A 14,202-nucleotide genomic window follows, 5' to 3' on the forward strand; every position below is an offset into this window, starting at 1 on the left:
TGATATCAAAACACAAGCATGATGTAATACTCAGAGAAAATCTGTACAAATAAATATTATATTACAGTACATTCAAATATTAAAAATACATGAATGCCTAAGACAAATATTTGTACAAGTGAATAAATGGACAAATTGGTGAATGTGACGAACAGGTCGAGAAACGGGAGGGTCACGGGAAAAAGAAGTCTATGGAATGTGGAAGTGGATCAGTTATAACGATCTTATTATTTAATGTTGACGGCTATAGAAACTGGGTGTTGTTACTTTAGTAAGGATGAATAATGGAACAGTGTCTGTTCGTTAGGGACAAGGTTATGATTTTTTGATATAATTATTAACAATTTTCCGATTTTGTTCCTTTACTTGTAATGTGAAACTTTGGGTCTTGCCACATTTCATGATTCTAGGTCAACGGGAAGTACGCCATTCGTTTTGCGGAGTGAGTTTGCAAGTATCAAAATATGCGACATAAATGGCCAAATCTTTGGATTTAGCCGACTTAGAAGCTTACATTTACTATACCGCTAAGGAACTACAGACATTAATATGTGAAACAAATTTTAACTTGATATGTCAACTCGTTCTTTAGAAAATGGGATCGTAAGAGACGGAGGGGCAGACAGGCAGTTATCGCAAATAACAAAATAATTTTTTGTGTGAGATAATAACAAATTAACAATTTTCGGATTTCATCCTTACTTGCATTGCGAAACCTTTCTTCTTGCCAAATTTCATGATTCTAGGTGAAAGTAAAGTACGCTAGAGTTTTCAAGAGAGAGAGTTTGTGAGTATTAAATTATAATATATAAATGGCCGTATCGTTTGATTTGTCTGGTTTAGAAGCTTACATTTATTACAATACGAAGACACCTTAGACCTTGGTGTGTGATGTAAACTTCAAATTAATACGTCAACACATCCCCGAGAAAAAGAGGTCTTAATAGACGGCAGGACAGATAGATAGTTGGATAATAAATGAGAAATTTTTTTGTGTGATATAATTATATTTCAGAAGTTTTCGTATTTTTTCCTGTATCAGTATCGTGAAGCCTTATTACTTGCCAAATTTCATGATTCCGGGTCAACTGGAAGTGTCATATATGTATTGATGAGTGGATTTTCGAATATCAAAAGATGAGACATTAATGGCCATATCTTACGATTTCGTTAATTTTGATGCTTCGGTTCAGAGACTGCAGACCTTAACATGGAGCATAAATTTCAACTTGATGTGTCTACCTGCTCCTCAGAAAAATGGTTTTTAACAGTCACACAAGCAGACAGACAGACAGCAAAGTGACCCCATAACGATTCCGTCTTTACTAACTGGGTATGGATCCCTAAAAACATCCTATTTTTTGTGGATCATTGTTACGGACAGTAGCAGTCTACTACAAAGGTGCACTGAATTTGCTGATTTATTGTTAATGTCCCATAACTCAAAAGAACTATGATAATCTTCAATAAAAAAATCTGTTTTGTAGTTTGTCCTCCCCATGTCTCAATCAACAAGCCGCTCGGATCCACTGACTGCTGGACAGCTCGTGAAATGTCGTCAACACGTCGTTTCTTGTCGATAGGCGGTGCATGTGACTGGCAACAATTTGCCTAGTGCACCATGATACAATGCTGCAGGCAGCGTGTTGCCATGTGTCGCCATGCTCGAACTGCTCCTTGTAGCACGCAAATAGCCGCATGCCAATGCTTCCCAACTGTTGTCTCCTTGCTATTGTGCCTCAAGAGACTATTCGTGCACATTAGTATTCACGTAATACACGACTTCTGATTCAGATTTTCCTCCCATAAAGTTTAGTGTGTCGCAGACAGATGGAATGTACGCCCTGTCGAATAGAGCTGTAGTGGCCACTCCGTATGCAGGGTGCACAATCCAACCGGTTAGTGAACGAACTGACTCGACGGCCTGGCTTGCTGTAGTCGCCCACTGCGGGCGACACTCGTCTCACCAGCCTCCCCGCTGCGTTAGGCAAGCTAGCTTGTGACCGCACGGGCCAGCATGCCTGACAGCTCTTAGGGTACGTTTACGCTGCGTCCTCGATTCCTCGCAGCTGGCACCTCGCTGCTGGTCCCTGGCACATGCCACATTGTTGCTATCTGGTAGCTTTGTTGCATTTACGCTGCAGCCTCGCTGCTCGCAGCCGGCCAGGAGTTTTTACCTTGTAGCTGTTCACATATCAAGGGGCATTCCTAGAGCGACCTTGAAGCAGCCAATCATGGCTCGTTTCAGGACATGTGGAGAAGGTTGCAGCACGAGAAACAAAGAAGCTTGATATCTTCGCCATTATAGCAAGCAGCGGGGCACGCAGCGATGATGGAGGTTAAATGAACCAATAAGAGGCAGTGGGTTTGATTCATCGTTGCCGCGCGAACAGCAAAGTGGCAATATAAACACCATAAAATGGTCGCACACTAGGACGTGGGGGTGAATAGAAAACCCTCTCACACGGACCTGCATCTGTCAGTGATGAGGTACGATTATCCAGATCAGCAATTTCGATGTCTGACGACGCAAATGCATAGGGGGACACCTAGGCAATGTAGGTGACGAGGAAAACTTACCGATGGAGCGGGAAGATCTGAAAAAGACAACTTATTTCAGTGGATGCTGTACCTGATCAAAAATATCTGGACACCCCCCATTTAATGTAGAATTCACCACCAGATATCACGAGATGCGGACATGTAGTATAAAAGTAGAGAAGCAGAATGAGTCTGTCAGGAGAGCTCAATAACTTTGACCGTGGACTAGTCATTGGATGTCACTTGTGCAACATTGGACGTCATCTGCGTAAGATATTTGTCAGGCACATTTCAACCCTTCTAAACCTAACCTAGTCTACTGTTGGTCATGCGACTGTAAAGTTGGAATGCGAAGGAACAGCCACAGAAAAACAAAGACCAGGCGGACCTCACATGCTGAGGAACAGGAACTGCAGAGAATTCCAGAAAGTAGTTGTAAAAAATACCATGAAATTAGCGGAAGTAATCACTCCTGAGTCTTGTATTTCTGCTGGCAGTCCATCTAACACTATGATTGTGTGCAGAATGGGATTCGGTCTGTGCAAGAATCGACCAAATTTTAAACAAAAATGAAATCAAGCCCATCTTTGAAATCAAGCGCCTCTTCTGATCACCGGTGAAAGTAAGAAATCGTTTGGGCAGCATGAGAGAAAAAAACCACCAACTCTGTGCATCTGTGGTCTTATACCACGGACTGACTAAGTGCTGAGTCTTTGTGCGTTCCTGTCTGAGCTCAGCTTAACGGAGGAACATTTATTCGATTTCGAGAAGATGGATATCATCTGTCCAGCGAGTGGTTTCTTGGACAATATCATTAAGGAGGCAATCGAAATACGTGTGGACCCAAAAATCATTAATCTTGTTAGTGCTAAGAGGCCACTTGTTCCGAAAGTAATGAGGAGCTAGTGACAACATACTGATTAATGGAGCTCCGGCGGACAGCGAGCGTTGTAGTTGTGGAGAAGTAAGAAGGTGGGCGTGTGATACGTCTTGTGCAGAGAGAGACGGATAATACTTTGTGGGGGCGCCAACGTGCTCTTCCCAGCCTTCTCCCCTCCCTCTCTGCCTTCTATCTTTCTTTCTGTTTGTCACGCACCACACCATTCAGCTGTACACTGCCGTAGTGAATGACAACACTGGGGTAATGTCCACATGGGAACTATTTCTGGGTCTGACTCCACCTCGATAATTTCACTGCCACTTCCTAGTTTAATACTTTTTGTGTTTGCTTTTGGCACCCATAAATATCACTCCAATGGCTAAGTAACATTGCCAGCCTGCCGTTGTGGCCGTGCGGTTCTAGGCGCTACGGTCTGGAACCGAGCGACCGCTACGGTAGCAGGTTCGAATCCTGCCTCGGGCATGGATGTGTGTGATGTCCTTAGGTTAGTTAGGTTTAGTTAGTTCTAAGTTCTAGGCGACTGATGACCTCAGAAGTTAAGTCCCATAGTGCTCAGAGGCATTTGAACCATTTTTTGAATATCGCCAAACCTAAACTAATAAGAAAGTCAATATTGACTGTTCCACACATTCCCCAAAGTACAGACTACAGTCAGACGCGACCAGAATGGCTCTGTTAAGTGGTGGGTACACTGCCCGTTGTTAATGTGCGTTGCTGGCCCGCCACCCGCCTTCTTATCTGTACATCACTATAGCTGGTGCCCGGGAGAACACATGAACGTGTGGGGAAGCGCCAAAATTGTAGAGAAGTGGCCTTGCAAGGATTCTGTATCCGTCGCCGCTGATGAGTATGTAAGGAGACGGATCGTGAGTCGCTTGGCGCACGAAAATGCTGAAGGCAAAATAGTAAGTGTAGATTTGGGCGGCAGGCCCCAGTGGAGGGAGCGCAACCCCAAAACTACGATATCGGCGGCCTAATGTCCATTAACCTACGTTGCGGAGATACAAATTTCTGTTCCAAAGTCCTAAAACTTACGGCTAGGTGCTCATAGCAGTATTTTGTCGCGTGGGGGAAATGCTGTACGTTATTTTGTTTCTCCGTTATTTTGTAACTCATTGCTATTCATTCCATCGCACTCATCTGCAGCTAGTATGTCGCAGTGGTGAAATAAACACGACATTTTGCTCGCGGCGCGGAGTGGTAATTACGAAAGTTTGAGGAAGGGTAACTTTCTGCAATAAATCGCTGAAAAAGTACAGTGACAGAAACCTCGGGAAAAAACTGGCTACAATGTGTAGCTCAAATGTATACAATGAGAGAGGAACAAAAACAATTAGGGAATGTTTTATAAATATTGCATAAATTACTTGTTAATGAATGAAATAGCGTGTACTCGTTATAAAACGTTTTCATTCACAAAATCAACAATTTAAAATCCTTCTGATAACTGAAATTAGCAAATGTACGGTCGTATTACCACAGCAGAAAACCCCAAATGGGAAAGAACTTTCAAAACTGTCTTACGTGCCATGTCAGCTGTTGATCAATCCTGTTATAGAAGGGTTGCAACTTGGGAAAATGCACTCATAAATTTCATCTTCAGAATGTTAATTATACTTTTCTCTTGCATTAAACAAGTCATTATCTTTAGTGCCATTGATGGAACAGCGAGGCAGAATAAGCAGCACGACCAACAATGAGGAAGCTAAATGGACAGAAACATAAACGGCTAATACAGAATCTGAAACAGCTACAAATCCTAGATAACATACGGGTCCCTACCACAAGCACGGAACTTAACGCCCCCGTAAACGATTTAACGTGTTTGACAAAATTGCTCTTATCTAGTCATGAGTTTGCCAAGGAAGCCTGTACACGTTCAAACAATGTTTGTCAGTTTAACCCCACTTTGAAGCAGAGACAATTAGTGTTCGTGTGTATTTTCAGCGTAGTGAGTACGGCCACAAATGCAGACAAAGCAGTCCTGGCATTGACTTTGGCACTGTGTTTAAAGAAGAAGAAGAAGGCTTTAGTCTAAGGAATGGCTTAAAATGAGAGATTTACCCATGAAAATGTGCAAAAGGAAATATTGCTCTGCGATCTCACTGATTACAATAGCTTTCTTCGAATGGACAGTGAAACTTTTTAAAACGTATGAAGATCTTCTAAAAGAGCTAAGTAGTCTGTTAAGTTTGTTCCTATCTAGCCACGGATGTGTCAAACAAGCCCGTACACGTACTAAGAAACCTCGTAAATTTGACCTTACTTTTGCAGTATAGACTTTTCGTTTATGCTGTATTTTGGAATTAGTGAGAACGGCAACAAATAACGATAGACGATTTCTAACATTGCCTCTAACACTGTGTTGAAAGAAGAAAAGAACACGCTGGTCCAGGGTATGGTTTACAATGAGAAATATGCAGGTGGAAACCTGTTGACGGAAATGTTTCACTCACGTCAGAACCTGATGATTACATCAATTTTCTGCAGATGGACAGTGAAACGTTTAACAACTTGTTTAGCGTTACTTCACCCTCACATTGAAAAAGTACGTAAAAACTTATTCTCTTCTACACAGGTCATTAATATACCGCATCGTGGGAACAGTTAACCCACATCGTCCGTGGAAGAACCGAAGAACTTGTATGTCACTGTATTCGTAAAATATTGATTTTGTTCATAACCTCTTCATGCGTAATATATGGCTGGGAAAGATGTGATACCTCTATCATTTTGATAATTGTCAGTGCTGTTTTCTTGTTATACTTGATCATAGTTTTCATAGTAACGGAAACTCACAATACTGTGAGATAAATTGTAATAAAATAATTTTTCTCTAAACATATGCGGCGAAACGTCAACACAAACTAAGTCCGCCGCCTTGTCTAACTTTCTGTCAATCAAAATTTCTCTCAAACACGATCTATGCTTGACAAACACGTCAAACTGCTCCGTACACAATAAAATATTTGACAAGCAGGTTAAGTTTGGCAAACTCTTTGATCGTTTACGGGGGCCTTTAGGAAGAAATTGATACAGACAAAAATTTAATTCAGCCGTTAGTACCACTGGTAAGAAAATTAACTGATGCCCAGAACCATTCCACTAAAGGCCGAATCTTACATGTAATGAAGAATGATGAGGAGTTTACGGAGGGCGGCGGAAAATAGCAATGGGAGAGCTCGCAGATCGTTGTGGTTTTCACTTGCTGCAGGGAATGCAGTGTACAGCTAAACGTAGCGCTGCACGCCTTTCGCAGGAAAGGAGAACGTTGGTCATAGGGCATAACGGAACATCACTTAAACCGTTCTCTAGGTTACGTAACTGGAAGTGCCTACGGACCAGCAGGAAAGAACGTTGGTCATAGGGCATAACGGAACATCACTTAAACCATTCTCTAGGTTACGTGCCTTCGGAAGGACGACGGTTCAATCCCGTCTCCGGCCATCCTGATTTAGGTTTTCCGTGATTTCCCTAAATCGCTTCAGGCAAATGCGGGGATGTTTCCTTTGAAAGGGCACGGCCGATTTCCTTCCCCATCCTTCCCTCACCCGAGCTTGCGCTCCGCCTCGTTGTCGATGGGACGTTAAACACTAATCTCCTCCTCCTCCTCTCTAGGTTACGTAACTGGAAGTGCCTACGGACCAGCAGGTGGCGACAATGTGTGAGCTACGGCGGGCGGCGGGCAGAGTTTGAGCCGCGCCTCCGCCTGCAGTGGCGGCAACCTGTTGAGCGCTGCAGCGTGCGCCGCAGTGTGGCCTACCTTGACGATCTGGACGCCCAGCTCCTCGTCGTCCGGGTTGCTCCACTCGTTGAAGCAGAGGCGGTGGGCGCGCGCCCAGTCCACGCCGCGGGCCGCCAGGTGCCGCTCGGCCAGCGTTAGCCACAGCTGAAACACACGGCAGACCGTCAGCGCTCCGCAGCGGTATTTGTGTGTCCAACCTCGTATGCCTTAACTGGTTAAAGACAGACAGTCAGATGGAATTACCAAGGGTGCTCGGAACTGATGCAAAGTCGAAGAAGGCAATAAGAGATCGCATATTACAACTGTGGCAAAATGAGTGGGACACTTCAGGTGCAGGCAGGACAACATACGGTTTGCTCCCTAACATCAGGGAGGGATTAAAAATGAGATTCCTTAATCCATCCAATGGACTGATACATTATCCGGGGGCCATGGCCCTTTTGCCACGTATCTGTACAAAATCAGAACACAGATGAATGATAGATGCGCCTACGGCAGTGTGGGCGCACCAGAACATACACTGTGGGACTGCCCGCTCTATGACAATGCAGCCGGTAACGGACGTCGGGTATTAAGGATATTTGATACTAAAGCAGCACTAAGCAGTGAGTCGACCTGGCACATCTTGGACGATACTGCAGCCGCAGTATCCAGGAAGGGTAAGTGAGGTCGGCGACTATAGAATGAAATAGTTTCCAAAGTATCTACATTGCGTTGGTGCAAATGATCATGGAAATGTGGTGGGTGGACTTGCTTACTATAGTGGAAACACTGCTGACGTGCTGCCCGATGCCCAAGGAATCCAGCAGACGATGGCTATTGACCGGAATGGTATGAGGGTGGAGCCAGTAGCGGAGACAACGATCTGCAAGTTAAATGTACCAAAACAAATGTACAAACAGAGAACAAATTCTGTAGTGTTGGTAGTAGGTTAGTAGCTGAGTAAAGATTTAATGTAGTTTTATAGTAGGAGAAGTAGTCGTAGTTTTTTATATGAATGCCTGTTTTTAATTATGTATAAGAAATAATTACAGCATAATTTATCACCATCCAGGGAAACGTGATTTGTATGTCCTATTTTAACTTTCTAGACAACAGGCTGTAATTTTGAAGAATAAACAAATAAATAACGCGTTTTGGCCTTCACTCACTTCGGACCAGGGTTTTACGGGTACAGTAGTTCTTAGATCAGACATATTTGTTGTTTACGTCTACCTTCCAGTTACAGACGACAGTCTAAAACAGTAGGCAATTGGACGATACTGCAGCCGCATCATCCAGGAAGGCCAAGGAAGACTTCACGAGGCATTCAACCATAAGTCATCATGCTGGCACCCAGGCTAGACAACATCCTCTGCAGATGGAGAGAAGGTAACTGAGGTCGGCGATTACTGAATGAAATAGTTTTCCAAGAATCTACATTGCGATGGTGCAAATGATCATGGAAATGTGGACAAAAGATGTGACAGTAACTGTATGATGACCATATTCAAGACGCGAGTACAAACGATGTTCTAACACATCTAGCCACCGTATGTAAGTATGATATAGTCAAAAAATAAGCCAAACGAAGAAAGCTACATCGTTTCATATAAAAAAAAATGTAGGCCATACCACATGCAACTTACTGGAACAAATATGTTAATTCTGTACCGCATCTCTAAACAGACCTTGATGCAACGTCGCTCGGCCAGTAACAGGAATAAAAACATATGCGGTATATTAATGTACAAAGGTAAAGTATTAATGTACAAAGGTAAAGTTGCCAAACAGCCTTATTTTTTCAGTAGTTATTTTATTTACATAACCAGTTTGAGTATGTTATTAACGCCATCTTTAGGCCCCTATGCACTCCATGCATGCAGAATCAGATAGATCGATACATACGCCATCAACACTTAGATCCAGTGATTTTTTTGTGGAACTAGACAAGCTGTTGTCAAGTTCCACAAAAAATTCAGAGAATCCAGAGACTGATGGCTCCAATTAACCATGTATCGGTCTATCTGTTTCTCTATACAAGGAGTGCATAGAGGCTGAGACGTCAGAACTGGTTGTATAAATAAAATAACTTCTGTTCTATACAGCTGTTTGGCGACTTTTCTTTGGTAAAGATCTGTCAAGTTGCTGTCCCGTGTCCACAATGGATCAGCAGTGACTGAATGTTAATTTCAAGAAGGATCGTCGGATAGTTATACATAACTGTTGGCCGTTATCGTTGACGTCAGTCTGTTGTAGAATTATGGCGCTTGTTTTATATTCAAGAATTATGACGTTTTTGGTGAACGAAAATCTCCTCTATAAAAATCAATAAGCATTACTCAAACAGAGATCTTGCGTCACTCAGCTCGCTCTGTTCCTCATGAGATCCATAGAGTTGTAAACAATGGCGGTCTGATTGCTGCCGTATTTCTTGACTTCAGGAAGGCACTGCCGTTTAGTCAAAAAGTAAGAGCCTGCCGGGTATCAGACCAGATTTGCAACCGGTTTAAAGATTTCCTTGCAGATAGAGCGCAACACGTCACTCTTAGCGGAAACAAACGTGAAAGTTATATTCGGAGTACCCCAAGGACCGTTACGGTTTACAGTGTATAAAAATGATTTAGTAAAAAGCATCAGAAGCTCTTTAAGGCTGTTCGTAGATGCCGTAGTTGTCCATAACAAAGAAGCAACGCCAGAAGAAAGTATAAATCTGCAAAATGGTTGATGAATGGTGGAGCCTCTGGAGCTGACAATGAACGTGAGTAAATCTAACATATTGTGCATACATAGGAGAAGAAATCCACTATTGTAAAACTGCATGTTGATGACAAACTGCTGGAAACAACAACCACCGTAAAATACCTAGGAGTAACTATCCAGTGCGACTTCAAGGGTAATGACCACATAAAACAAATCGCAGGGAAAACAAATACCAGACGAGATTCACAGGAAGAATCTTGAGGAAAGTAGCTCGTCCACGAAACAAGTGGCTTACAGGACACTTTTTTGAGAGATTCTTGAGTATTTTTCATCAGTCTGGGACCCTTACCGGCTAGGATTGGTAGAAAAAATACAGAAGATCAAATGAAGAGCGGCGCGTTTCGTTACTGGATTGTTTGATTGTCGCTGGAGCATTACAGAGTCGGCCAAAATATTATTTCCTTCCACATACATCTCGCGAAACGAACGCGACGAAAAAATTCGCTAAATTAGAACTAAGACGGAAGCTTACCGACACTCATTCTTCTTACGCGCCATTTGCGAGTGGAACAGGAAAGAGGGATCAATTAGTGGTAGGTACCCAGGAATACCTTCCGCCACACAGCGTCAGGTGGCTTGCGGAGTATTGATGCAGATGCAACTCGGCACGCTATTTAGCCATATACAAGCCTCCATCTCCTCATAACTACTTTAGCCAACATCCATTTGAATCATCTTGTCGTAGACAAGTCTTGGTCTCCCTCTACAGCTTTACAATTCCTCCTCCACCTCCTCTGTCTGTCTGTCTGTCTGTCTGTCTCTCTCTCTCTCTCTCTCTCTCTCTCCCTCTCTCTCTCTCACACACACGCACACACACACAATCTTCCGTCCATACCAAACAGACGGAACCTTGAACATTTAGGATTTGTCCGATAAACAAATATCTCGTAATGGTCAAGCTGTCCCACACTTCTTTGTGCTCCCCATTTCGATTCACTACCTCTTCATTAGTTATCCGAAATACCCATATAATATCCAGCACTCTGCTGTAGCACGGCATATCAAAAACTTCTATTCTATTCTTGTCTGACTGTTTCACACGATCGATACTTGGGGATACCATCGTGATTATTAAATTCACTGAGGTGACAGAAGTAACGGGATAGCAATATGCAAATGTAAAAATGGCGGTAGTGTCGCATACACAAAATATAAATGGCAGTGCAGCATGCGAGGGGAGTGCATTTTTGGAAGTGCTATTTGTACTCAGGTGATTTACGTGATAAAGTTTCCGACGTGTTTCAGGCCACACGACGGGAATTAAAAGACTCTGAACGCGGAATGGTAGTTGAAGCTAGACGCATGGGACATTCTATCTGGAAAATTGTTTGGTAATTCAATATTCCAAGACCCACGGTGTCACGAATGTGCAGAGAATCCTAAACGATTAAACTACTCAGTTGTAAAGCCGCTCTATAAAATTGAGAAAGGGATAACGTAGACAATTTTAAACCTATTTCTATGCCATCAGTGTTTGCTACAGTTATTGAGAAGGCTGTGTATGTAAGGATTATTGATCATTTTATATCACATGATTTGCTATCAAATGTACAGTTCCGCTTTAGAAGTCGTTTAACAACTGAAAATGCTATATTCTCTTTTCTATGTGAGGTACTGGATGGGTTAAACAAAAGGTTTCGAACGCTAGGCATATTTTTTTTTAAATTTAACTAAGGTGTTTGATTGCGTTGATCACAAAATATTGCTCCAGAAGTTGGACTATTACAGAATATGGGGAGTAGCTCACAATTGGCTCACCTCTTACTTCAGCAACAAACAGCAAAAGGTCATTATTCACAATGTTGAGAATGACGCTGATGTGAGGTCTGAGTGGGGTACGGTCAAGTGGGGGGGGGGGGGCACTTCTGTTCCTTATTTATATAAATGATATACTGTAGCTATGGGTAACTCTACAATATTTCTGATGACACTAGTTTAGTAGTAAGGGATGTGCAACATTGGCTCGGTATCAAATAGTGCAGTTCATGTCCTAAGTTCATGGCTTGTAGAAAATAAACTAACGCTAAATCACAGTAAGATTCAATTTTTACAGTTTCTAACACACAATTCAACAAAACCTGACGTTTTAATTTCACAGAATGGGCCTATGATTAGTGAAACTGAACAGTTCAAATTTCCAGGTGTTCAGATAGATAGTAAAATGTTGTGGAAAGCCCATGTTCATGATCTTGTTCAAAGACTTAATGCTGCCATTTTTACTATTCGAACGGTATCTGAAGCAAGTGATCGTTCGACACGAAAATTAGTTTACTTTCCTTATTTTCATTTTCTTAGCGGGAGAGCGGTGTGCTGACCACACGCCCCTCCTATCCGCATCCTCAACTGAGGATGACGCGGCGGTCGGATGGTCCCGATGGGCCACTTGTGGCCTGAGGACGGAGTGCTATTTTCATTTTCTTATGTCGTATACTATTACATTTTGGTATAACTCTTCCCATTCTAAAAGGATATTTTTGGCTCAGAAATGGGCGGTTCGGGCAATAAGTGGTGCAAGTTCATGAACCTCTTGTCGACCCCTGTTGACAAGTCTGGGTATTTTGACATTGGCCTCTCAATATATATATTCCTTACTGTCATTTCTTGTTAACAGTATTCCAAGACTAAGGAGCTCTCACTCAGTTAATACTCGGCAGAAATCAAACCTGCATTTGGATCGGATTTCCTTAACTCTTGTGCAGAAAGGTGTGCAGTATACTGCTGCATCCATTTTCAATAAGCTACCACTCGAATTCAAAAATCTTAACAGTAATCCATGCGCTTTCAAATCGAAACTGAAGAGTTTCCTCATGGGTCACACCTTCTATTCTGTCGAGGAGTTTTTAGAAAAATTAAGCTGATACTTGTTGTATTGTTGACTGCGTTTACTTACATTTGTGGAATGACTTTTTTCATAAACATATTATTTTTATCTGTTATTACTATTACGTTGTAATTTCATGTACTGACACGATCCATGACCCTGGAGATATGCTCCTCAATTTGGTCCTACGTAACTTGACGTGCAAATAAAATAAATAAATAAAATAAGTACCATTTTTCAGACATTACCTCTCTCCATGGACAATGCAGTACTCGACAGTCTTCATTTAACGACCGAGAGGAGCGGCTTTTGTCTAGATTTTTCAGTGCTAACAGACAAAAAACACTGCACGAAACAACCGCAGAAATCAATGTGGCTTGTAGTACAAACGTATCCTTTAGGACAGTGCGGAGAAACGTGGCTTTATTGAGCTGGAAGAGGACCTATGCGAGTGCATTTTCTAACAGCACGATATAGTCTGCTACAGGTTCCTAGTCTTGTGATCATATCGGTTGGACTTGACTGGAAAACTGTGGCCTGGTCAGATGAGCCGCGATTTCAGTTGGTAAGAGCTGATGATAGGGTTAGACTGTGGCGCAGACCCCATGAAGCCATGGTCCCAAGTTCTCAACAAGGCACTGAGCAGCTGGTTACGGCTCCATGATGGAGTGGGCTGTGTTTAAATGGAATGGACTGGATTCTTTGGTCAAACTGAACCAATCATTGATTGGAAATGGTTATGTTCGGTAACTTTGAGACATTTGCAGCCATTGATGGATTTCATGTTCCCAGACAACGATGCACCATGTGACTGGGCCACTGTTGTTCGCGACTGGTTTGAAGAGCATTCTGGACAGTTTGAGCGAATGGTTTGGCCAGCCAGATCGTCCGACGTGAATCTCATCGAACATTTATGGGACATAAACGAGAGGTCAAAAAATGGTTCAATTGGCTCTGAGCACTATTGGACTTAACATCTGTGGTCATCAGTCCTCTAGAACTCATAACTACTTAAACATAACTAACCTAAGGACATCACACACATCCGTGGCCCAGGCAGGATTCGAACCTGCGACAGTAGCAGCAGCGCGGTTCCGGACTGAAGCGCCTAGAACCGCTTGGCCACAGCGGCCGACTAAAAGGAGGTCCAACTCGATATGACATTTATCACCTCAATATTGGTGTCGCTCTGTCTCCAAAAATCCCATGATTGAAATTTCGAATGTGTTTTCTGCTATCAGTCTTTCTGGTGGTTAGATACAATCCTGCAGCTCTTCCTATCTTGCGCTAATGTTTCCATCGCTGCGTAACTACTGCTACACGTAATGTTTTGTATCTCAAAGTTTCACTCCGTTTTATTGGTAAATGGATTAATGGTATTGTCATTATATTGGTTAGCATTTAATTTTTCTGATAGGGAACCTGGGTGAAACCTAGTTCCCATGTAATTCA

General features: G+C 42.6%; 1 protein-coding gene across 1 annotated transcript in view; it reads right to left on the reverse strand.

Moving 5' to 3' along the window:
* LOC124776685 overlaps positions 1–14,202 on the reverse strand; it is a 712,754-nt gene that overhangs the window by 344,003 nt on the left and 354,549 nt on the right. The window contains exon 2 of the mRNA XM_047251827.1: positions 7,206–7,331. Within this exon, the coding sequence (XP_047107783.1) occupies positions 7,206–7,331 (126 nt within the window). The remainder of the gene's footprint in view (positions 1–7,205; positions 7,332–14,202) is intronic.

Source organism: Schistocerca piceifrons, chromosome 1, assembly GCF_021461385.2.
Source record: "Schistocerca piceifrons isolate TAMUIC-IGC-003096 chromosome 1, iqSchPice1.1, whole genome shotgun sequence".
In the NCBI taxonomy this organism is placed as follows: Eukaryota; Metazoa; Arthropoda; class Insecta; order Orthoptera; family Acrididae; genus Schistocerca; species Schistocerca piceifrons.